The sequence below is a fragment of the Pinus tabuliformis genome, chromosome Q, assembly GCF_031772625.1.
Source record: "Pinus tabuliformis cultivar Carrire ecotype Pingquan chromosome Q, CPIR1, whole genome shotgun sequence".
In the NCBI taxonomy this organism is placed as follows: domain Eukaryota; kingdom Viridiplantae; phylum Streptophyta; class Pinopsida; order Pinales; family Pinaceae; genus Pinus; species Pinus tabuliformis.
In genome coordinates this window covers 580964371-580989498 of record NC_142296.1, presented here as the reverse complement: position 1 = coordinate 580989498, position 25128 = coordinate 580964371, and the positions used below count along the sequence as shown (strand labels likewise).

The window sequence follows — 25128 nt, the reverse complement described above, 5'->3', positions numbered from 1 at the left end:
TCACTGCACTCAATAATGGAGCAAGCAGTCAAATATAGCTACCCCGGTGCAGTGTCAGCAATCTAGAATTTTTGCAAAGACAAAACAACAGAAAATACACTGAATGCGCACTGCCCTTGCAATCGTCAACGTCCCGACGAAGACACCTTTTGGCTGGTAATAAAGAATGAGGAACAGATCAGTTGGGTCGCCTACTAGTTGCAGGCAATGATACCTACTTTTAGCTTTGTAAGCAAAAGTGAGGAGCGTAGTGGGTTGGTGGCAGCGAGTATATATTTCCACTTCTCTCTCTCTATATATATTCCACTTTTCTGTATATCCATCGTCTCTCATTCCACAGGCAGAGGTAGCAGATAATATGAGGCATAAGAATTCGTCCCAATTTCTTTTCTTTGCTTGCTATTCATTCTTCATCTATAACAAAGGATATCTTCTAATCAATACGCTGGTAATTTGCAGGTTGCAGGGAAAGGTTGGTGTGATCACAGGAGGCGGCAGCGGAATTGGAGAGGCGAGCGCCAAGTTGTTCGTGGAGAATGGAGCAAAAGTAGTGATTGCAGACATTCAGGACGACCATGGAAACCGTGTGGCTCAATCCCTCGCTCCCAACGCCTGCTTTTTCCACTGCGATGTCTCCAATGAGGCGGACGTTTCCGCCCTGCTGGACTTCGCGCTGGAGAAGCACGGGCGTCTCGACATAGTGTTCAGCAACGCCGGAATCCCGGGCGGGCTATTCTCGTCCATGGAAGACGTCACTGTAGAGGATTTGGAAAGGGTCATTTCAGTGAATGTGCGCGGGGCGTATCTGTGCGCGAAGCACGCGGCCAGGGTGATGATAGCCACCAAAACCAGAGGTTCAGTTCTCATGACGTCGAGCATGGCGTCGGTGATGGCGATGCCCAACGGGCCCTCTTACACGGCGTCGAAGCACGCGGTGTTGGGCATTATGAAGTCGGCGGCCATTGATCTTGCCCCGCACGGCATTCGGGTGAACTGCGTTTCACCCGCAGGCGTGTCGACGCCCATGTTGATCGACACCATGAAGAAGAGCTTCCCGTCCTTCGATAAACAATGCGCGGAAGAGATGCTGGAGACGACGATGGAGCTGAAGGGTGTCACTCTGGAAGCCATTGATGTTGCCAACTCTGCCCTCTTTCTGTGCAGCGACGACGCCCGTTACATCAGCGGCCATAATCTTGTAATCGACGGGGCATTCACGTCTTGCAAAGCCTTTTCCACTGCAAATTCCATGGATTTTCTTCCCATCAAGTCCTTCTTCAATCGGTTCGCAGAAGCGAGTTCAAAGAAAATCCAGTGCGAAGTGGATGGACAGGTAGCTGCTCAGACACCCAATGGTCAGTAGCTTTGAGGCAGCCTCCATTTGCTTTTCACCATTTTCTCTTCACAGTTTCTATGATTTGACCGTACAATCCTGAAAACATTGACCGTGTAAAAGCATGACATGATGGAAGGACTCTATTTGTAAGGGACAGATCAGCAGACATCACTTTAACATGCATTGCTATGTAAGTGTGACCATACACGAAATCTGCAGAGTTTGTAGGATAATTTTAAGGGAGAAGTTTAATCATTTTGTTTTAGATTTTTTTAGGTGCCAAGCTATGTAATTGTGAATGCATTCTAAATTTTTATTATTTAATCTTCATATATATATATATATATGAATTTGTGAGTTTAATATACCAAAAAACCCGTTACATTGTATTTTTTTAATGAAATGAATAAAAATATTTATTGGAAATAAAGATAATATATTTAAATATAATTATACATTAATATATTTTTTACGATCATTTCAAAGTGTCCCATTGTAAATGGTCTTATATTTTTAATCTCTTTTTCAAATAAAATTAATAAAAAAATTTAAAATTATTATTATTATTATTATTTAATTATATATTTATTATAATCATTTCAAAAGTGATAAAATTATGAGACTTTTATTTTTATTACAATTTGAATGGACCTAATATTTAAGAGCATGTGTTTCCTCTTATAAGGTCATCAAAGGTGTAGAATATGTATGACTTTGTATCACCAAGGTGGGTCTCTTGTCCCACAAACAAGGGGATCTCATACACCAATGTGGTGTCTAGCTTGTTCATGACCTTAAAATTCCAAAAAATAAATACTAATCTTTTAAATTTTAAAATCTTATAAACAATATTCAATTTGAATAGATAGCGACGATCACCATTATCTAAATTAATAATAATAATATCAAAATAAAATTCCCAAAAATAGATACTAATCTTTTAAATTTTAAAATCCTCTAAACAATATTCAATTTGAATAGATAGTGACCATCATCATTATTTAGATTAATAATTTTGCTTTATCATTTTAAAACTAGTCTAGATCCATTTTAACTCTAGATCTACTAAGTGTTGAGAGGGACCAAATCTCTTTTCACTCTAAAAGAGGTTTGCATCTCACTAAATTTGATCCCTCAAGGTATCTAGGCAAGCTTAATTTCCCTTTTAAATAGACTATATTCCAAGTGAATAAAATGGGTCAATATCATGGATTCTCATAGCATGAGTCAATACCATAATGCTATATTTGTTTTCACATTATTTTTTTAATTAATTTTATTTTATTTTGACCAATTAAAAATATTTTCACACATGATTATTTTTATTTTTATAAAATATTATATTCAAATATAGAGACCAAAAATTGCCTACAATAACTGACTATTTTAATTTAATTTTATTAAATATTATTTTTATTTTTATTTTTATATTATTTGAGTAAGTCAAATAATAAACGGTACAAGACAAATAAAATATTACAAATGATATTAAATTGGAAAACATCTCTTAATGCAATCAAATAAATATCCTCTCTATTCAATAAAACAATATTTAAACATAAATATTCAATTTGAGTAGATAATGTTCATTATCATTATCTAAATAAATAATTTTACTCTTTTCCTTAAAATTTTTTATTTAAAATCTATATTTAAGCATAATATGCAATTTACTAGTAAAACTAATTCGAGTAGCGAATTGAATGAAAATAAAAATCTATATTTAAGCATAATATGCAATTTACTAGTAAAACTAATTCGAGTAGCGAATTGAATGAAAATAAAATAAATATGGTATCTATTTCTTAAAATGATAATTAACCATAATATGTAAGTCAACATTGTACCCGTAAAACTAATTCGAGTACAGAATTGAACTAAAATAAAATAAATATGGTATCTATTTCTGAAAATGAGAATTAACCCTAATATATAAGTAAGTCAACAATGTACTCCCCAAAATGAGTCAACAATGTACTCCCCAAATTGATTCCAGTGGCGTGGTGGAGGAATCACTGATAACAAGGACGCTTCATTGCAGATACATCCAACAAGTGCCTTGCTTGTCTAAGTTGGTTTACATTATTGCAAATGTACTTTTATATAATTAAAATTTAATTTTAACTATATATTTTAATATTTTTATAAGTTTTAATAAAAAATTTAATTTAAAATGGTAGAAATTTTAATTATTGTTATTTATATTTATCAATTTTATAAATATTATATTAATTTATATATTTAAAAATTTGATATAAATAACATAAAATTGAATTTGAATCAATAATTAAATTGCTAAATTTAACTAAAAATATAGGCCATTTAAAGCAATATTTGACACATTTATGATATAATCTTGTCAATTCTCAGTTTTGTTATTTTTATTTTTATTTTTAGTTTTTTTGCATAAAGATTAAAGATAAAAAATAATGGGTAATGGTTAATAGAATTGTTATAAGAAATTATTTTAAAAAATGATTGAAGGGGAATAGAATGAAATTTATTTAAGAATTAAATGTTTTAAAATGGAAAAAGGAATTTCGTTAGTTAGATTTGGTTAAAAAAAGGAAATTCCATGTGGATTTGAATCAATGGTAAATTGTTAGGCTCTTAAGGCACTCTTTACCATAGTTCATTGGTTCAAATCTTCTATGTGTCAAAGTATAATAGCTCGAGTGGAAAATTTTTTATAATTCAGAGAATCATGGAGAAAATAGAAAGTTTTGAACAAGTTGAAAATCATGATGAGCAAGTATTCAGACCAGGAAGAAAAATGAAATTTTTGAACAAGTTGAAAATCATGATGAGTGTGATATGATGAACAAGATATCGGGGTGAGGGAGAAAGCTGAGTTTTGAACAAGTTGAAAATCATGATGAGTGTGATATGATGAGCAAGATATTCACTCGAGGGAGAAAACATATTGTTTTGAACAAGTTGAAAATGATGAGTGTGATATGATGAGAAAGATATTCAGGTGAGGAAGAAAACATAATGTTTTGAACAAGTTGAAAATTATGATGAGCATGCTATTCAAGCGAGGGAGAAACCAAAAGTTTTGAACAAGTTGAAAATCATGTTTAGGACGATATTTAGGGGAGGGAGAAAATAAAATGTTTTGAACAAGTTGAAAATCATGATGAGCATGATATTCAAGTGAGAAAGAAAAAGAAAAGTTTTAAACAAGTTGAAAATCATGACAAAGTTATTCACGTGAGAGATAAAATGTTTTGAACAAGTTGAAAATCGTGTTGAACAAGATATTAAGATTATTAACATAATTATTATTTATTTAGTCAATTAAGTCAAACATAAAAAAGAGAGTTCGGTTAAAGAAATAAAATGTTAAAATTAATTAATTAGTGAGTTAAATTTTATTGATATTTTTAATTAATTAAGTTACCATGGTTAATTAAAATATTTAATTAATTATTAAATGATAAAATATTGAAATATTAATATTAAAATTATTTTTGTTAATTTTTATGTTATAGCTGTTATTTTTAATAACATTATTTAAATAGTAATATTATTAGCTTTAATAATCATGTTTATAATATAAATATTCTTTAAGTATTGTATATATATAGAGAGACTTTGCATTATGTTAAATGAGGATTACATAGACCAAGAATTTTATGATACTACACTAATAACATAAATTCAAAGTCTCGAGGTTGCTAGGATCTCATCTAAGTAGAGCATCTTGTAAATAGAAACTTATAAAAATACGCTGGTTGTGTCACCCCTAGACATAGATAGACATGAGAAGAAAAAAAAAAATCCTTAGTGATGTAAGCAAAAACCCATTGAGTCATAATGATCCATAAATTTATGTGATATTCCACTGGATAGTTCCCCACAATGAATCTAATAAAAGTGTACTTAAAATTGTCAAAATATACACTATTGCAGTTTTATATCTCTTTAGATTTATAGGTCTATAGATTATTGTTAATAGCTTATGCATGCAAATTAAAATTTTGATAGAGAACAATGAAATAAAAGGTCACTTGGGCTAGTTCAATTGGTAATAGCCTTGGAAACTAAGTTTCACCCAAATCATGAGTTCAATTTTTGTTCTATCCCCCATTTGGAATAAGTAATTAAACATGATAATAAAGAAATAATCTTACCAAACTGTTAATCTAAAACATTTTTTATTCTAACTATTTTAAAAAATCACATTTTATTAAATTCTAAATTAAAATAAACATGCATTCTGCAACATCAATAACTGTGTAACTTAACTTCTTTTCTTGGAACTGTTATAGTTCAAAGGGTATCTAAATTTGAAGCATTAAAACCATTGATTGAATTGCTTAACAGATCCTTCATGAAATATAAATTGAGGGTGTAGATAAAAATTTGAACGTGGAAGGGAGCGTGGAACAAACAAAGATTCAGTTAAGAGAAGAACAAAACCACTCATTTGGAATTAAGCAGTGTGCGAATATTAGCAAAGAAAAAGCAACATAAAACGCACCGAATACGTCCTGCCCCCTCAACAGTCAGCGTCCCAACTAAAACCACTTTTTGGCCTGTAACCATAAATGGGGAAGATAGTTGGTCGCCCACGTGTTGCATGCAATGTTACCCACTTTTAGGTCTCTATCCAAAAATGAGCGGCGAAGTGGGTTGGTGGCTCTATATATATAGAGACCATATATATATATATATATATATAGCACCATTACATCAATATTTATATAATATGATTTGTCCTTACACTAAAATTTATAAGTATTGGTAATTAAGAGTTTAAAATGGAAATTATAAATTCCATAAAACTGCAGTGATTCCTTTGACGCCTCTCTCAAAAATAAATCGAAAAATCAAACCCCTCAAAAATAATATAAAACGCACAGAATACGTCCTGCCCCTTCAACAGTCAATGTCCCAACTAAAACCACTTTTTGACCGGTAACGATAAATGATGAAGATATTATTATTCCAGCTGCAGCGAGGATATTACGCATTTGATAATGCATGGACTTTTAATTAATCAAGTTATATCTCAAAATTTAAATACCAACTTAATTTTATAAAACAAAATTTATTTATTTTTTAAAATATTTAAATTTTATTTATTTCAACTTAATTTTATAAAACAAAATTTATTTATTTTTTAAAATATTTAAATTTTATTTATTTAAAATTTAATTGGTTAACTTTGGTTTTAATTTTATTATGGAATTATAATTGAGGTATAAAACATACTCTATATATTCTTACTCTCTATATTCTTTGCATATATTCTTTGGTGAAAGAGTTATGAGGTGGTTTTATGGATCTTAAAAAATAATAAGAGTTCTGAGACTCGGTGAAAGAGTTAAACACTTACTTTATATATTCTTCTTCGGTGAAAGAGTTCTGAGGCTCGGTGAAAGAGTTAAAACATACTCTATATATTCTTGGCATATATTCTTACTCTATATATTCTTCGCATATATTCTTCAGTGAAAGAGTTCTGAGGCTCAGTGAAAAAGTTAAACACGTACTTTATATATTCTTTGCATATATTCTTCGGTGAAAGAGTTTTGAGGCTCGGTGAAAGAGTTAAAAACATACTCTATATATTCTTGGCATATATTCTTACTCTATATATTCTTCGCATATATTCTTTGGTGAAAGAATTCTGAGGCTCGGTGAAAATGTTAAACACATACTCTATATATACTTCGGTGAAAGAGTTCTGAGGCTCAGTGAAAGAGTTAAACACGTACTTTATATATTCTTCTCATATTCAGTGAAAGAGTTCTAAGGCTTGGTGAAAGAATTAAAAACGTACTCTATATATTCTTGCATATATTCTTACTCTATATATTCTTCGCATATATTCTTTGGTGAAAGAATTCTGAGGCTCGGTGAAAATGTTAAACACATACTCTATATATACTTCGGTGAAAGATTTCTGAGGCTCGGTGAAAGAGTTAAACACGTACTTTAAATATTCTTCTCATATTCAGTGAAAGAGTTCTAAGGCTTGGTGAAAGAATTAAAAACGTACTCTATATATTCTTCAGTCTGCGGTCTGCGGTGGGCACGGGTGATCTGCAGTTAGGTTTGCAGTTAGGTTTGTTGATATCAGGTGCACACATTCCTTATCTTTTTCTTTTTCTAATACATATTTGCTCATATAATTTCAAGTATGAATATTTCACCACAGTTAACAAAGATTACCAAGGGCATACCTAGCACAGTTACTCTACAAGGCCTTTATGAGTATATAGTCTTTAGAGAAACGTAGAGAAGAAAGAGAAGCCAAGCTACAAAAAGAGTTAGAAGCCATGCTGGAAAATAAATTTGCATCTCTTGAAGACACGATCCAAAAACAAATAGAAAATAAAATAGAACTACTGGAGAATAAAATGGAGGCAATGGAGACTAGATTGCAGATTATAGAAAAACAAAACCAAGATACTAACCAACCATCCCAACAAGGAGATGCTGATACTTTAGAGAGCCTTAAAATGAAAGACATGATTAAAGAACTAGAAGAAAAATTTAATAACCGCCTCACCCTAAATAATGTGGTATATAAGTTAGATATCAAACCAATTAAAGATGAAATGAAAAAATTAATAGAATTAGACCACGAACATAACAAAAGGGCCTTGAACCTTATAATCTTCGATTTAAAAGAGGAAGTAGATGAGGATACTTTAGCCTTAGCCCAAACAGAATTACATAATAGATTACAAATTGAAACAGTGTGTCTCACTGAAGCAACAAGGTTGGGGAAATTAACCGAGAATAAAGGAAGACTAATCCACATAAAGTGAGCTCCACTAATCATAAGAACGACATACTTAGTAAAACCTCAAGTCTAAAAGGAACGAGAATATTCATAAATGAAGATCTCATTCCAGAAGATCAAGCAGAATTAAGAAAGGAGGTTCAAAAGGTAAAAAAAGCTAGAAAGGAAGAAAAATGGGCAATAATCAGAAATAGAAAAACCTTTATTCGAGATAGAAACCAAAAAGATAGTAATCAATAGCAATTAAACATGCTTCGGATCCTTTCTTGGAACTGTCGGGGCTTCCCATGGAACAAAGGCCCCAAGCTAAGTTGGATTTCAAATGATGTTGATATTATTTTGCTTGTTGAAACTTGGGAGCACGAAGAATCAAAGGTCCCTAACATAGATGGCTTTACGCTATGGTCTACCTGGAACAAGCGATCCTCCCGTAGAGGCATTGGGGGAATAGCTTGTTACATTAAGAAGAACATCTCCCCCCATGTTAGGATTTATAAAAACGACCCTCACAACCAATATAGTTGGATAGAGATTAGAGACATTAATAATAAAAAGTCCTACATAGCAATATGTTATTTCCCCCCATCAATTCTAACTTCTATAAGAAGAAATATCTAGATAAAACTAACCCTTACAATGGTTTAGAGAATGATATTTCTAGCCTAAGGAATGACGGTAATATCCTTTTAATAGGTGACTTTAATGTTCGAACTTCAAACAACCAAGCTATTATTCTAAGCAATCATTCCAACCCTAATCCTCTTTGGTTAGATGAAGACCCTACTCTGGTTAGCAAGTACAAAAGGAGCTCTGAAGACCTCAGGGAAAATTTGTTTGGGTTGGAGCTAGTCAAGCTCTGTAGTGCTTAAGATCTCATAATTTGCAACGGTCTAAAGAGGTGGCCCAATTCCAACAAGATGACCTGCATCCATGGACTTGGTAGCATCGTGGTAGACTACGTTATTTCCGATCTCCCATTATACAACGAAATAATAAATTTTGACATCTTAAACGACCACAAACCTGACTCTGATCATAGGCCTTTACTTATAACTCTCAATTTTGTCATGCATAGAGTTCCCATAGAAAATAATAGTTACAGCCAAAAGAACTTAATATTTGATAGAAATAAAAATGATCTCTTTCTAAATGAATTAAAAACTAATTTGCTTCCTTTATCTAGTATACACAACATAGAAGACCTCTATCATAATTTTACTACAACCCTCTCATATTCTCTTAACAAGTTCTCACTTGAAGTTTCAAATAATAAAATAAATGGCAAAACCAATCCATGGTATGACAAAGATTGTAAAAGTGTGAGGAGAGCAATTAAGGAAGTTGTTGATGAATCTCTTAAAATGGACAAGATAAAAATATACAAAGCGCTAACTAATAGGAAAAAGAGGCAGTACATTCGTCAAAGACAAGAGAATCTCTTACACCTCTCTAGGGTAGCTCTTAAGAAATTTTGGAGGCATATTCTGACTAGGAAGACTAAGGATAATAATAAAATTGCTCTTCACGATTGGAATTCCTATCTTAAAAAGCTTTATGAATCTCCAAATATCATGGATAATTTGGAAACCCTACTCACAACGAAAGAAGTTTTCTCTTTAGAAGACATTAAGTTTGGGGTTAATCTCCTTGCTAATGGGAGAGCTAAGGACATTGAAGGTTACCAGAAAGAAATCTTAAAAATTGGAGGTCCTGTCCTCATCCCCCACATCCACAAGCTTTTCAATCAAGCAGTCAAGCAAGGGTTCCCTAAACCTTGGACTGAGAGCCTCATTATCCCTATTTTTAAAAGTGGGGATACAAATAACATCTCTAATTATTGGAAAATTATGATCAACCCTCTCTTAGCCAAGTTATATGGTAGTATTCTGGAAAAGAAGTTAAACATATGGCTTGAAAGTGAAGGTAAGCGGGCTAAAGGCCAAGCAGGTTTCAGAAGGCATCACTCAACAACAGACCACCTTGTTACGCTTAGGATCATTGCGGAGGAATGTCGTAATGATAAATCCAATTTTTTTTGTTGCTTTGTGGACTTTAGAAAGGCTTTCGATATGGTTCCTAGATACAACCTTTGGAATAGGTTAGAAGAGCTAAAGGTTCCTCTTGAGTTGAGAGCTGCTGCTATAAGGTTATACGAGAATGTAATTGCCAAGCTAAAGAGCAATGAGGGGTGGTCGAAAGATATTAAGTGTAACATCGGAGTTAAAAAAGGTTGTCCCCTCTCCCCTACCCTATTTGGCATTTACATCGATAAGGTCGAAGGCTATTTAGAGGAAGTAGGATGTGATGGCACGATCTTAGCTGGGATAGTCGTTATCCTTCTTCTCTATGCTGACGATATTGTTCTTTTGGCAAGGTGCCCATCTGATCTTGATAAGCAACTCAAGCTTCTTAAGGATTTTTGCTCTACCATGGGTATGACTGTTAACACTGAAAAAACAAAAGTTATGATTATGAAATCCAAGAAGGAAACTTACGCTAATTTTATGTATGACAATAATAACTTGGAGGAAGTGTATTCTTACAAGTACCTAGGAATTGATATCCATCACAAGCTCAACTAGAACTATAACATTGAGAAAAAGATTAATGGGGGGTGGAAAGCTTATTTTGGCCTTGAAAATAATTGTAAAACAACAAACCTCGTAATGTGGGATAAAAAGAAGTTCCTCTTTGAAACTTTAGTCACTCCTGTTATCTTATATGGTTGTGAGGTTTGGGGTTGTAGCATCTCCAGAGAATCATGGAGAAAGATTGAGCAAATCTAGAAGCGTTTTATAACTTATAACCTGAAAATTAAAAGTAATACACCCTATCCTATTCTCCTTATAGAAGCAGGTCTTTCCCCTATTAAGAGCCTAGCTATGCTTAGGTTTCTGTTGTACAAGCACAAACTCAATAACATAGACGATCATAGACTTCCTAAGCTAGCTTTAAATTCCAGCCAAAACCACCTAAGGCTCAATCGAGGGTGGCATAAAGACACAAGGGCCTGGTTAAACTATTGGGAGATCAACGAGAATGATGCATTGCAAAACATAAATAACATTAAAGATATTGTTACTTCTAAGTTCAAAGAAAAATTGTGGTGTGAGAAAGATTTAGCGGTTAAAAGAAAATTTATTATAAGAAGGTCATCAACCCCACCCTAGAAGATCAAAAGTATCTCTCTATTTTAACTAGCTCAAAGAAGAAAATTAATATAGCAAAGATTAGAACGAATTCTAATGAGCTCCATAGTGAAACAGGTCGTTGGGCAGTTCCTAAAACACCATAGATGGAAAGGATCTGCCATATATGTGAGAATAGGAGCATTGAGGATGAAAACCACTTCCTCTCAGAGTGCCTTGCGTACAACCACATTAGATATCAGTTTCACAATCTTTGTTACAATACTGACCTTCCGAGCCTTTTACAATGTCAAAATTATAGTGAGCTTGGGAGGCTTCTCTCCAAGCTTTTTGAGCATAGGAATAAAATCTTAAATCAAAATAAATAATTTGTGTACGATAGATCATTGTTTGGTCTCAGTGACGTTAACCACCATCATCATCATCAATAAACACTCCTATTATTATATATTTTTAAGAAAGAAATAATAATTACAAATTAATTTTAAAATTATCATAGTAATATCAAACAAAATTATATTTTATGTTTAAACAATCTGAAATGAACCATTAAAATACAAATCATTAAATTTTATGTAATTAGAATATTAAGAAATAAATATAATTGTATAATAAAATATTTACCACAAATCTATATTGCAAACATCAATATAATAAATATCTTTTTTGCTAAAACAAAAATAAATAAATATAAATAAATGAGAAAGAAAAAATATTCATATATCATTTCTATTAAAATCAAATAAATATAAATAAATAATAAAAAGGCTTTCTCTAATTTATAAAATGAATTAAAAATTTTGCTCTCAAATTTTTTATATCAAAATTATTATTTTATATTTTTCAATTAAATAATAATAATAATAATAATATTAATATCTAATATGAAACATTACAAAATATAATCTATTTTTTTATTTTTCACTAAAAATTTACTTAATTTAATATAAAACTAGATTCCTGAAGTTAAAATACCAAAGTGTTTAAACTATACATTTTCAACAACTATACATTTTCAACATTTAAAATTCAAATAATGCATTGACTTTTAATTAATCAAGCTACATTTAACCTTGTCAATCCAAATCTAAATTTAGTCTTCTGAAATATTTCCTTAGTCCTCCATAATTTAATTATTACAGTTTTATTCAAGTACATATATGATATAATATGTGGATATGAATTTTTTTTAAATTAGTCATGTTATTTTTCATGTGGATATGTAAATTTTCAAAGTTAGTAGTTTGTTTTCTTTCCAATAGTTTGTACAATAAACTATTGAAATATTTCCTTAGTCCTCCATAATTTAATTATTACAGTTTTATTCAGGTACATATATGATATAATGTGTGGATATGAAAATTTTCAAAATTAGTCATGTTATTTTTCATGTGGATATGTAAATTTTCAAAGTTAGTAGTTTGTTTTTTTTCCAATAGTTTGTATAATAAAATATTAGTGTTTATATTATTATAGTTTGTGATTTGCATTTACATAATTAGGGTTTTAAAATATATTATATTTAAACATTATTTTTATACAATTATTTTTATGTGATTTTATATATTAACACAATTCATGACACAATCCTGCTACCACTTGTCATTGATATTGACAGAGTACTTTTCTTCATCTTAATCGTGTATGTCATTACATTCAACTTCTTCATTGCTCTTATCAATGTATACCTAGGCTCCAATTGTATTCAATACATACATACATACATACATATATATAAAATTAAATATAATAATTTCAAGTAATTAAACTAAATTAATAATGACCATAATATAAGTATACAAATTCAATTGTTTCATCATAACATATGTATAATATGGTTGATAGGCACAAAAACCTTTCGTGATGCATTTTACAAAGTGAATTGACCATTTATACCATATATATCATCTATAACCCTTGTTTAAATGTGGGACTTGGTTCATACATTTGGAAGTTCAATAATTAAAGTAAGCATCAGGAAACGCTAGCTATCCTCCTTGTTTAGCTTGTTTAGTGAATGTGGTTGTAGATGAAACGTTATATATTTTAATTTTTTCCATTTTAGTCAAAAATTAATTTAAAGTTAGAGAATTTTAGATTTCAGTTTTTGTTATCGAAATCATATGTTCTCATTGAAATTGTATATTTAAATATATTTCTAAAATTTCTAAATATTATATTCATTTATATATTCAAAATTGTGATTTAAATAATATAAAATTAAAATTGAATTAATAATAAAATTGCTAATTTTTAATAAAAATATAAAATATTTAAACAAATTTAGCACACATTTACGAAACTAATCTTATTGTTCTTCCCCCCTTTTTTTATAGAAATTATGTATCTTGATTAAAATAACCAACATTTCGGTTGGACGCTCCATCCATCATTAGAGTTGTATATGTTATTGGAAGGTATCATTTATCTCGGTTTCCATGATCCAATCCCTTGTATCCTATTTAATGAAGGGTGATAGCATGGAGTGGGCTACACTTTTTTGCGAAACCAAGGAGCCTTTTGGTGAAAAAATGATATCCATGGATCCATCGGTTGAGACACTTAAAAATAGCTCGGGTGTTTAAAAAAACCCTCCATCGAGCTCCCATGTAACCCCAGGTTATGAGGTCAATCGAGCTGGAAATTTTAAAATTTATGTAAAGATCAATAATGATATCCAAACTTTCAAATTGTAAGTATTTGTTAGTTTAGAAATATAACCAAATTTAATTAGTAATTACATTTGGATAGGTAATTAATAATGACATGGAGATTTGAAAAAATATTATATCGCACTTGCAGTTGAAATTGTAATATTCTTATATTTATAATTTAGTAACTTATAAATTAGTTTTTACTATGGTTTAAATTTTCAATGTTATAATTTAAATAATAAATTGATTAAACATAAGAAAATTTATCAATTTGATTTTAATAAATATTATAATTTTTTTAAATGAATAAGTGTAACTCAAAAATGTGAATGTGACGATGCTGGAAATGTATATATATATATTTTATAAAAAATCACTAAAGAGCTAATAAACATGATTCCCTCTTTCATAATCATATCTATTAAAATCTCTCACACACACATATACTTGTTCAGTTAAAAAAATAAGTGCAATATTAATTAACGTAGTTACAATAATTAAAAGTTATAATTAATATAGCTGTAATGGATGCAATAGTATATGCCGTTATAAATCTCTCTCAACCTATAAAATGTGATTGCACTCAATTATGTCATAATTTTGCATAAGTGTAAAATATATATAGAATTTTTGAATTTGAGTAATTTAGATTTAAATATGTGTATGAAATTATTTTTAAAATAATAATATTGTTTAGTTTGTTGTTATTTATTTATTATAATTTGATTTATTTTTATTGAAAATTTCTACATAAAAATATAAAAATAATTAAGTATAAAAATATGTTATATTTAAAATCAAAACAATAAACAAATTATTATTTTTAAGAATTTCAAATTTGAAAAAGCAAACTTAAATTTTTTTATAAAAAGTTATCTACATAGTATAATAATTATTTTTTTGTTAAAATAAAATAAAATTTATATTTATAATGAAGGAAAATTAGAGTTGGAAAATATTTGAATATTTATAAAATTAATTTTGTGGAATAAATAAATTTTATAATTCCCTTAAAGATAAGTATTGGGAAGCTTTTTTTTAGACAATTATGATAGTTTGATAGAGCCTCTTTTAACCACGTCAAGGGATCCATTGAGGTTTTAAGAAACCCTCGATCTAGCTATTTGAAATTTGAATTTCAAATACTCCGAGCTATTGAGGGCCTAAAATCATATCTAATGGCATATGAGTTTAACATTTTTGAATTCATATGATAATTTTATCTATTTTTTTTTAACATAATGCTTGAATTTTATTTGGTCAGTTTCAAAGGGGCTAAATAAAAAATCAATAACTTAAAATATACACAACGAAAAAATTTCAAAAAATACCACTATCTTCATTTACTAGTCCTCTTCAAAAGGGTACTCTTGGTTTTTCAATTTATTTAAAGAGTTGAAAAAAAGCTTACATGAACACTTGTTTCTCCAAAATGGAAATTAATTCGTTAACTTTGAAAAATAATAAAATTTTTAATTTTGCATAAAAAAAATAAATTTTAATATGAAGAACTTAGTTCTCTCCGTGTAGATCATGCTTATATATATAGATATATATATATATGACAATTACAACTAACTTATGCTACATGAACAAATGCATACATCTTAAGTTTTGCAAAAATTTGCAAGGACATATATTGCATTTAATGAAAATTTGAGAGATAATTACACATTATAGAAAATTTACAAGGACATACATTGCACTTAATGAAAAACTGAGAGATAATTACATATTATAGACTAATTTATGTTAAATGAACACATGCATACCTCTTATGTTTTGCAAAAATTTGCAAAGACATATATTTCATTTAATGGAAAATTGAGAGATTATACAACAATAAAAATTTTATGCAAAAAATATCATTAGGACAAGAACCTAATACTCCACATATTGTACTTTTACTCCGAATCAAAATTCACAATGCCTAAATGAATTTTGAGGGTTGCAATTTGATAAAAGAGGAAAAACTTGAAATTTCATTGCCAGATTTGGCCCAAAAGTGTAACCCATGTTTATGCATTCACCCTACATTCAAGATTGTGCTATTTGGGCAGGAATTTCTTAGTTATCTCCAAAGTGTCTCCTGGATCATCTTGTAACACTCGTTTGAAGGAATAAAAAGGCGACCTAGGTAGCATAAGAGCACATCCTGGAGGAAAACTTATAGAATTTTTTTCTTATGATGAATGTCTATTATGTGGCAGCAAAGTCAGAGGGCATTGTTGCATAATTGTGGCCATCGAGAAGTCTCATGCTCACAATATCTAAGTACTATGGTAAGCACCACAACTAGGAGGAAACTAAGGTAGCCTATGATGTGATTGGAACTACCATTCTTGTATTTGATGTTCAAGTGGAAATGTTACAAGTATTTAGACCATTTTTTATGGAAGTCATTCTATAACTTTCCTTTTATCTACATTAATTGCAGGGGCCTTTGATTAGTTTGGATGATCATGTCCTTCCCAAAAATATAATGTTTCCATTATTGACATGCCTACATGATGGAGTACATCTCCTTGTCAGATATGGGGTATCTCCATATAGTATCAAAGATTATTTCACTGTGATAAGCCACTAAATGTCCTTATTGAGTGAGGACTACTCTGATAACATTGTTAGAGCCATTTGTCTCAATATCAAATGGTTGTTGTAGGTCTAACAATGTGAAGAATGGTGATGAGGAAAGGTAGTGTTTTAGATCCTTGAATGCTTTTTGTTATGACTCAAGCTAGTAAATCTTTGCTTTTGCTCAACCCTTAGTCACTTGACTTAAGGACCAAGCTATATCAGAGAACCCAACATGAAAATTTACTAGAAGTTACCAAAGCCCAAGAAGCTACAAAGATCTATTAGATTCGTCGAGTTGGCTAATCCAAAATGAATCAAATCTAGGTTGGGTCCACATGCATCCCATTTTCATCCATAATGTATCCCAAATATTGATTTCTATGCATATCAAATTAGCATTTACCTAGATTGGAATTTAATTTGTGTTGTTGCAAGATGCTTAAGACCTATTGAATGTGTTGTAAATGTTCCACCAAGATTTTTTTGATGATGAGGATGTCATCCAAAAGAGTTTGTGAATGATTGTAGGATATCATCCATAATACTCATGAATGTTGTTGGAACAATATTCAAGCCAAAGGACATTAAAAACCACTCAAAAGGATTTCTTTAGATTGAAGTTTGTCTTTGATACATTAGTTTGTTCAATTGGAAACTAGTGGTAGCCTAAATTTATATCAATCTTATTGAAGATCTCAACGCCTTTAAGCTAGTTAAGAAGATTGTCAATCCTAGGGATTGGGTATATGTTCTTAATAGTGATTTTGTTCAAGGCTCTATAATCAATATAGAGTATCCATGTCCCATCCTTCATTAGCACCAACATGACTCGACTCCCACAAGGTGAGGAGCTCGGTCGAAATTGCCCCTTTGGAGGAGCTCATGAATATGACATTTTATTTCTTCATTCTCCAAGAGAGAGCATCTATATATTGGGCCATCGGGCAAATGGTAAATATGTATCAATTCAATAAAGTGTTGAACATGGAAATGCAGAGGAATTCCCACATGTAGAGTGAAGATATCTCTATATGTCTCTACATTGTGTCCACCTAGTTTGGCTATTTAGAGAGGCATTATGATGAGGTTGTGGTGGTCACAACGACCTTCATTTGACTTTCTGACAAGACTAAAAAGAAGAAAACTTTGTAGTCTAATATATTACCTTTTGGAATTTTTTGATAAGATAAATAAAATTGTAGTAGTTGGAACTACCTTTGTTTCCCTATAGAGCTAATCTCTAATAGTAAAAATGGTGTTATGGGGATGAGACTCATAAACATCATGACGTTTCCACATATAAGGTTATCCAAAAATAATGTCACAAACTTCAGGTGGAGACACATCACATAATTCCTCATGTTTGAAACTCTTGATGCCATGGGATAGGGTGTGTTACTGGCTAATGCATATGTCTCATCCATGGCTCAACCATCCAATGGTGTATAGTTGGGGATGTGACATTGTTAAAAATTTCAATATCTTGATGACCTCAGTTGATATCAAGTTCTTTTGGCTCATATTCTCAATAATGAAATATAGCGGGGTTCCCTTCATCCACATATGCAAAATAAAGTGGCACTTCCCCACTTTAGAATCCTTTAGCTCTTTTGGTTGGATATTTATGGTTTCATTCTCTTGATCAATTTGCATTTCAAAGAATTCATCAATGACTTGCAGAAACCTATTTACTTCATCATCATCCTCAAAGACTTTCCAGTGCTGGACATTATCAGGCAAGGATGGTCTGTATCTTACCTGGACTTCGTAAGCCAATCTAGAAGGCATGGGAGGGATGAACATGCTAGCAGACACAGCGAGGGAATCAGCAAGCTGATTTTTTACTCTAGGAATATATGAGATACAAAAGCTATCAAAAGAGTATTTGAGTCTCCATACCTCATCTTTGTACACTTCAAGCCTTCGGTGCCTTGCTTGGAACGTTTTGTTCACTTGTTGAATGATGAGATCAGCATCTCCAAACACCTTTATGTCTCTGATTCCCATGTCTTTGGTAGTGTTTAAGCCCAATATCAGAGCCTCATACTCTGTTGTATTGTTGGTGACCTGAAAAGTCAGCTTAAAAGACAGATGTGTGCTTTCTTGTTTTGGAGACACCAACACCACTCCTGCTTTTACAGTTTCCTTTGAACAAGCTCCATAAAAGAACATATCCCAAACCTGTGTCCCTTCCTCTTCCATGGCCTGGCATACTAGTTTCTTGAGCTGCACCAAGGCCCTCTGGGATTCTTCAATTTGCAGAATACATGCTCCAAAATCAGTGTCCATAGCGTAAATGACATGATTAGTGGGATTCTTCTCATCACTGATGATATAGGCCAGCTGGGCCTCCTTGTATAGTCTTCTGCTTTCTCCTCCAAAAACTGGGACGATGGCATAAGACAAGTCATTTTGCAATGTCCCACCCAACCTCTTAATCCACCCTCTGGAAAGTAGCATACCAAACTTAGGGGGAACATCTACTACCACAATATCCATCATCATGCTTTTCATGGGTAGCTGAGTTAGGGTGATGGCTAAGTCTTTGATTAACCCTAGACATTTCACCTTCCTTGAATCAAAGGAGAACAAGTCATGATAAGGTCTGGTAATATCAAGGCCTAACTCTTCCATGACAGCTTTGGGCATCAGATTATGGCTGGCACCTGTGTCCAACAGACAGTTGTGGAGGATTTTATCATGAATGGTCAAGGAGACATAAAATGATGGGGAATTGTCATCAGCGGGTTCAGTCATTGGGCTAAGCACAACTACAGGTTTATCATCTTGTAAATTCACATAGTCATTGGATGCTTGTGTGGCTTTCAACTCAAGGGCATCAAGGATGGGCTTCTTAAAGACCTCACTCTTTACAAGTTCTATCAGAGGCACAAATATTTTTAACTTCAGGACTTCTGATTCAAAACTGAAAGGGGAAGGGGACTTGTCAGGGCCTCTTACCTCTTGAGCTGGTGTTTTGAGGATGATGGGATCGGTTGTTGGTCGCTTCTACTTGTTGATCTGCTGCTCTGTGGGGACAACAGCTCTTTGGGCAGGATTCTCTTTGACATTACTCGTTCTTGACCTCAAGTTATATCTCTGCTGGTCTTCAGTCTGCAGAACAACTTCTCTATCCCACTCTTGACTGGTCTAGTCCCTGAGTAATGACTCCTCGTAGGCAGCTAATGTCAAAAAGGCAACACTGCCCTTGTCTTCCATGCAGTGAATCTCATCCTCTTCATCAAACTTCTCCTCCTCCATGACTACGTTTTGGAAAGGAGTCTTAACCCTTTGTTCTTCACTGGCCTCTTTGCCCCTCTAAATGATCTGAAATTGTTCATTTTCTCTTCTATATGGATTTGGATTTCTTGGAGCAAATGAATTAGGAAGCCTTGCTTTCCCAGGACTCTGTTCAACCTTCAGCTTTGAGATTTCAGCAGCCAATGACTTTATCATTTTAGACATTCTGTCCATTTTGGGATCTGAAGATGAAGAAGAAGAGGAAGACTTGCCTCTCTGCCTCCTTCTATCAAAATGTCATTTGAGTTTCTTTGCAGCCATGATATTGGATTCCACCTCCAAGGCTGCATCTTGCATTTCAGCTAGAGAAACACATCTTCTATCTCTCTTAAAAGTAGGCAGAAATCATAATCAAAGGCATTAACATAGGTGAGTTTGGTAGAGGTGGGGGTAGGCTTCACTTCAGCTGGTATCTTGCTATACATACGATTGAATCTTTTATTAAAATCAGACAATGACTCCCCATTTTCCCTTTTCAGGTTTCCAAACTCAGTATGGTAGTACATCAGGTCTTTCTTATCTCCCCAATGCTTTAAAAACACATCATCTAATGCTTCAATGTCTGCTATAGACCTAGATGTCAACTCTCTAAACCACTTTCTAGCCTCTCCATCAAGGCTTTGGACAAATACTCTCATCCAAACATCATCTTCACTGATATCTAGGTTATCTGCATAGCTGTAAAAGGACTCGAGATGTTCTTCAGCTGTTACTCCTTTGCCCCAGTGAACTTAGGCATGTATTTATGATATTCTCCTGCAAGCATGGCATTCAAAGGAATAGGCAGGACTAGGGGTCCATACTTAGCAGCTATGATTCTTTCCATTTTGGTGGGTGCTTATGGACCTACGATGACTGGGGTGGATGGAAGGGTGCTAACATTTTGAATGATAGAAAGTTGAGAAATGAATGACAGGGTTGAAGGAAACGGATGGACTGGAAGGGAGGTTTCCTTTGGGTTGAGATACAAAGGAGGACCTAAAGAAATGGGAGCTTTATGATTCTCTGAAAATATTGCTTCACTGCTAGTACTAGAGGCTATATTTTCAACATGTAGATGCTCTGTTACACGCCTTTCTGGCAGAGATACATAAGATTGTTTAGGCTTACCTGATCTTGATGCTCCCTTTTGTGACGTCTTTCTTTGCTTGAAAATCTTCTCAGGGTCAGGTACTGGGTCAGTTGATGATTTCTGAGGGTTTCTCTGAGTATGCCTCACAAACTGAGCCAAAACTGTGACGTGGAGGTCCCAAGAGGTTCGGCCTCCAGTAGAGTCTCCAGATAGATTATTACTACCCAAAATGTGTCCAGAATTTTTCTATCATCAAAGCTAGATCTGTGTCATTCTCCCAGGGAAGCTGAGCTTCAATCTCCCCTCCCCGGAAGCGGTGCCAATTATGTTAGGATTCCAGGAAACTCTCCTAGGTTGTAGCTCAAAGATGCCTGGTAACATATAAATTCAACTATTGTTGCAAGGTTTAGTGGAAGGAAGGATGGTTTGGTTCAAGCCAGATAACCACTTCTACTCTATTTCACCCCAGACATGCATGAACACCCTCAGACTACAAGGCTTTAGACCACCAATCCTCACAGTTTAGAGATTTAGGTGAGTATGGAGAATACTAACCACACCAGCAGATACACAAGACCATGTGATGGTCGGCTGCAACTAGTACAAAAACCTGCAAATCTAGTCTATTAATGCAAAGATAGGATGACAACTCTCCTGCATTAGATAGAAAGAAACCTGAGTAACCTATTCAATGATGCATTCAATATTTTAACACAGAGACAAGATGATAGTTATCTAGTGTTAAACATTAAGAGATCAAGAACACAACACATCAGGCACAAGCTTAGAACAGAGGAAAATGGACAATGAGCAGTTAACAGCAAAAGAAGCTTGTATTTGCTGAAAATGAAGATGAGACGCTGCAAGTTACAAAGTGTCTACAGTCTCCAAAAGTTGAACTTTACATCAAATGCCAACCTTGATTACATCTTCCTTCTGGATATTTATAAGTTTACATTACTATGGTACCTGACCATTTAGGTATGGAGGGGTCTTAATTGACCACCAACTGCATTTAACTGCCTGATGGAGTCTCTGAACGAGGTTGCTTGCTTTACTGTGTAAAATTGATCTGCACAACTGTTGTGTTGTCCTTTATGCGGTTGGAATGCTCGCAGTAGTGAAATCCATGACTGATAAATTTTGTTACAGAGCCGTGCTATGTCCTTTTCTCTCCTTTTCTTTGCTTACTATTCATTCCTTCATCTATAACAATGGATATCTTCTGATCAATGCATCGGTAACTTGTAGGTTGCAGGGAAAGGTTGTCGTGATCACAGGAGGCGCTAGCGGAATCAGAGAGGAGGCACCAGTGGAATTCGAGACGTCACTCTCGAGGATTTGGAATGTGGGCGGGGCATCTGTGCGTGAAGCACGCAGTCCAAGTGATGATAGCAATGCCGAGGTTCGAGAATCTTTGTGTCAATTGCTGATTCCTCAAATATTTGGGAATCAGACGAACATGGGTGTGGGGAGTTCTCATTACATCGAGCATGGCATTAGTGATGGTGATGGCGATGCCAAACGACCCCTATTACACAGCGTTGAAGCACACGGTATTGGGGATTATGAAGTTGGCAGCCACTGATGTTGCTCCACACGGCATCCGGGTGAACTGCGTTTCACTTGCAGGCATGTCGATGCCTATGTTGGTCGACGCCATGAAGAAGAGCTTCCCATCCTTCGACAAACAATGTGTGGAAGAGATGTTGGAGACGACGATGGTGCTGAAGGGTGTCACTCCGGAAGCCATTGATGTTGCCAACTCTGCCCTCTTTCTGTGCAGCGACGATGCCCATTACATTAGCGGCCATAATCTTGTAATCGATGGGGCATTCACGTCTTGCAAAGCGTTCTCCATTGCAAATTCCATGGATTTTCTTCCCTTCAAATCCTTCCTCGATGAGTTTGCAGCAACGAGTTCAAAGAAAATCTAGAGCGAAATGGATGGACAGGTAGCTCCTCAGAAACCCAATGGTCAGTAGCTTTGAGGTAGCCTCCATTTTCTTTTCACCATTTTCTCTTCACAGTTTCTATTATGTTGATAGTACAATTGATCCGAACTGGATCCTAGAACATTCTCTAAGTTTTCATGACTGTTTCAAATTATGCTAAAAGATTCAAGTCCTAGAAAAGATCAAAGCTATCAGAAGGAATCCTTGTAACAGTTGCAGTTGTGGCCAGAGCGGAGCAACGAGGACCCTCGGTCGAGCGCGCAGATCATTGGCCCATGGTAACGTGCACTGGCGCAAACTGGAAAAACTAGAGGCCAAATCAAGAAACGAGGGTGGTTTCTAATATGCGATTAGCGCTAATCGCATATCGCAGGGCGTCCCCCTCAGTGAAGGAAAGCGCCGAAGCGCCCGACCCTGAAATTGCTATGAAAAACAGAAAAGTAACTGTTTTGGTTCCGTTGCGTGGGATTCCACAAACTAGTAGGATATTGGAAGGCCTCGAGGTGCTAAGAAGTTTTGGCTGAGTCTTGCCCGATGCCACACATCGAGTGACACGCGTCTGGCGGATGAGAGAGAAAACCGCCTGCATTGGGCGGGTAAACATCGCGCGACTTGTCTTCCTGATATGAAGGATGACCGTAGGATCTAGGGGGCCCAGATCAATGGCGAAGATACGTCCCAATGACTGATCGGACTTGATAGGTCGAAAAGCAAGATGACTGGGGATTTGAAGTCCAACGTGGATGATGAGTTGGCAAACGATTCATGATTCATGGGAGATCTTGAAGCAAATGGAATTAACGACCATTCATAAATGATTCAAGTAATCTCACACCCAGCTTGTTGGGAAACAGGTGGCCACCTCCCTGCGAGGCGTTACCCAGTGATGATAACGCAGAGCAGAGGAATTTGAATGGACAGAGGTAAGGAAACCAGAAGGTCGGCAAGCGGAAACGAGCAGTCAAAGAACAGACTGGCTTTAAAGCCATGACCTGACAGAAGCACAGGGGACATACAGAGGGAAAACACAGAGAGGAACACACAAAGACGCAAGAAGCTAATAGCAAAAAACAGAGAGTAGGAGCCGAGCTGACTTGAAGGCAGCATCGAGCCAGACAAAGCTAAAGAGACTCAGAGAGTCTGTGTACTCCATTGAAGGCTTGAGAGGTTCAAGCAAACTCCTCAGCATAAGCCTGTCATACTACTGTGACCCTCAGAGGTCGAAGTTTCAGTAAGGAGAGTCTGTGCATTCCATTCCTACTGACTTCATTTTGTTTAGTGAGTCTCGAATTGAGCTCACTGTTGTAAAAGCTCTGCTTGAAAACATAATAGAGAGGCCACCACTGAAAGGCTAGACCAGGAGACGTAGCCCAAGAGCATTTGGTGAATTCCTTATTAAACTTGTTTTTTTTACATGTTTGACTGTTATGTTTTCTCTGATTGCCTCAATGTCTATGTATTCTAGCAATCTTATCGATCCGTTGCATAAGTAACATAGGCACATCCATGCACATGAGTCTGTAATACCTTTAATTCTTTGTCCTGGATAAATTTCAGATCAACAATCCTAAAAACATTGACCGTGTAAAAGCATGACATGAGGGAAGGAATCTATTTGTAATGGACAGATCATAGATCTGATCAACATACATCACTAGAAACTTGCATTTGCTATGTAAATGTGACCCTATTAAATATACAAAATCTCTAGAGTTTTTACTATAATTTCAAAGGAGAAGTTTAATCGTTTTGTTTTAGATTTTTTTTAACAAAGGGATCTTATACACCAATATAGTATATGGTTTGTTGGTAACCTTAAAATTAGATAATAATAATACAAATATAAAAAAAAAATTCCAAAAAATAAATACTAATCTTTTAAATTTTAAAATTCTATAAACAATATTCAATTTGAATACATAGTGACCATCATCATTATCTAAATTAATAATAATAATATCAAAATAAGATTCCAAAAAATAAATACTAATCTTTTAAATTTTAAAATCCTCTAAACAATATTCAATTTGAATAGATAGTGCCCATCATCATTATCTAAATTAATAATTTTGCTTTATCAATTTAAAATTAGTCTAGATCCATTTTAACTGTACGCCAAATTTTCTTTTCACTCTAAAAGAAGTTTGCATCTCATTAAATTTGGTTCCTTTAGGTGCCTACGCAAGTTTAATTCCCCCTTTAAATAAACTATATTCCATGTGAATAAAATGGGTCAATATCATGGGTTCTCATACCATGGGTCAATACCATAATGTTATTTTTGTTTTTACATTATTTTTTTAATTAATTTTATTTTATTTTGAC

The 25128-nt window shown here is 33.7% G+C and overlaps 1 protein-coding gene and 1 pseudogene across 1 annotated transcript; both read left to right on the top strand.

Annotated features, from left to right (window-relative positions):
* Positions 1-350: 350 nt before the first annotated feature.
* Positions 351-1591, top strand: LOC149220783 ((+)-borneol dehydrogenase 1 pseudogene; annotated as a pseudogene).
* A 20750-nt stretch (positions 1592-22341) lies between these two features.
* On the top strand, positions 22342-22785 carry LOC149220782 (short chain aldehyde dehydrogenase 1-like). The gene has a single exon (XM_089387206.1). It carries the CDS (start codon positions 22342-22344, stop codon positions 22783-22785), a length of 444 nt encoding a protein of 147 aa, XP_089243332.1.
* Positions 22786-25128: the final 2343 nt, after the last annotated feature.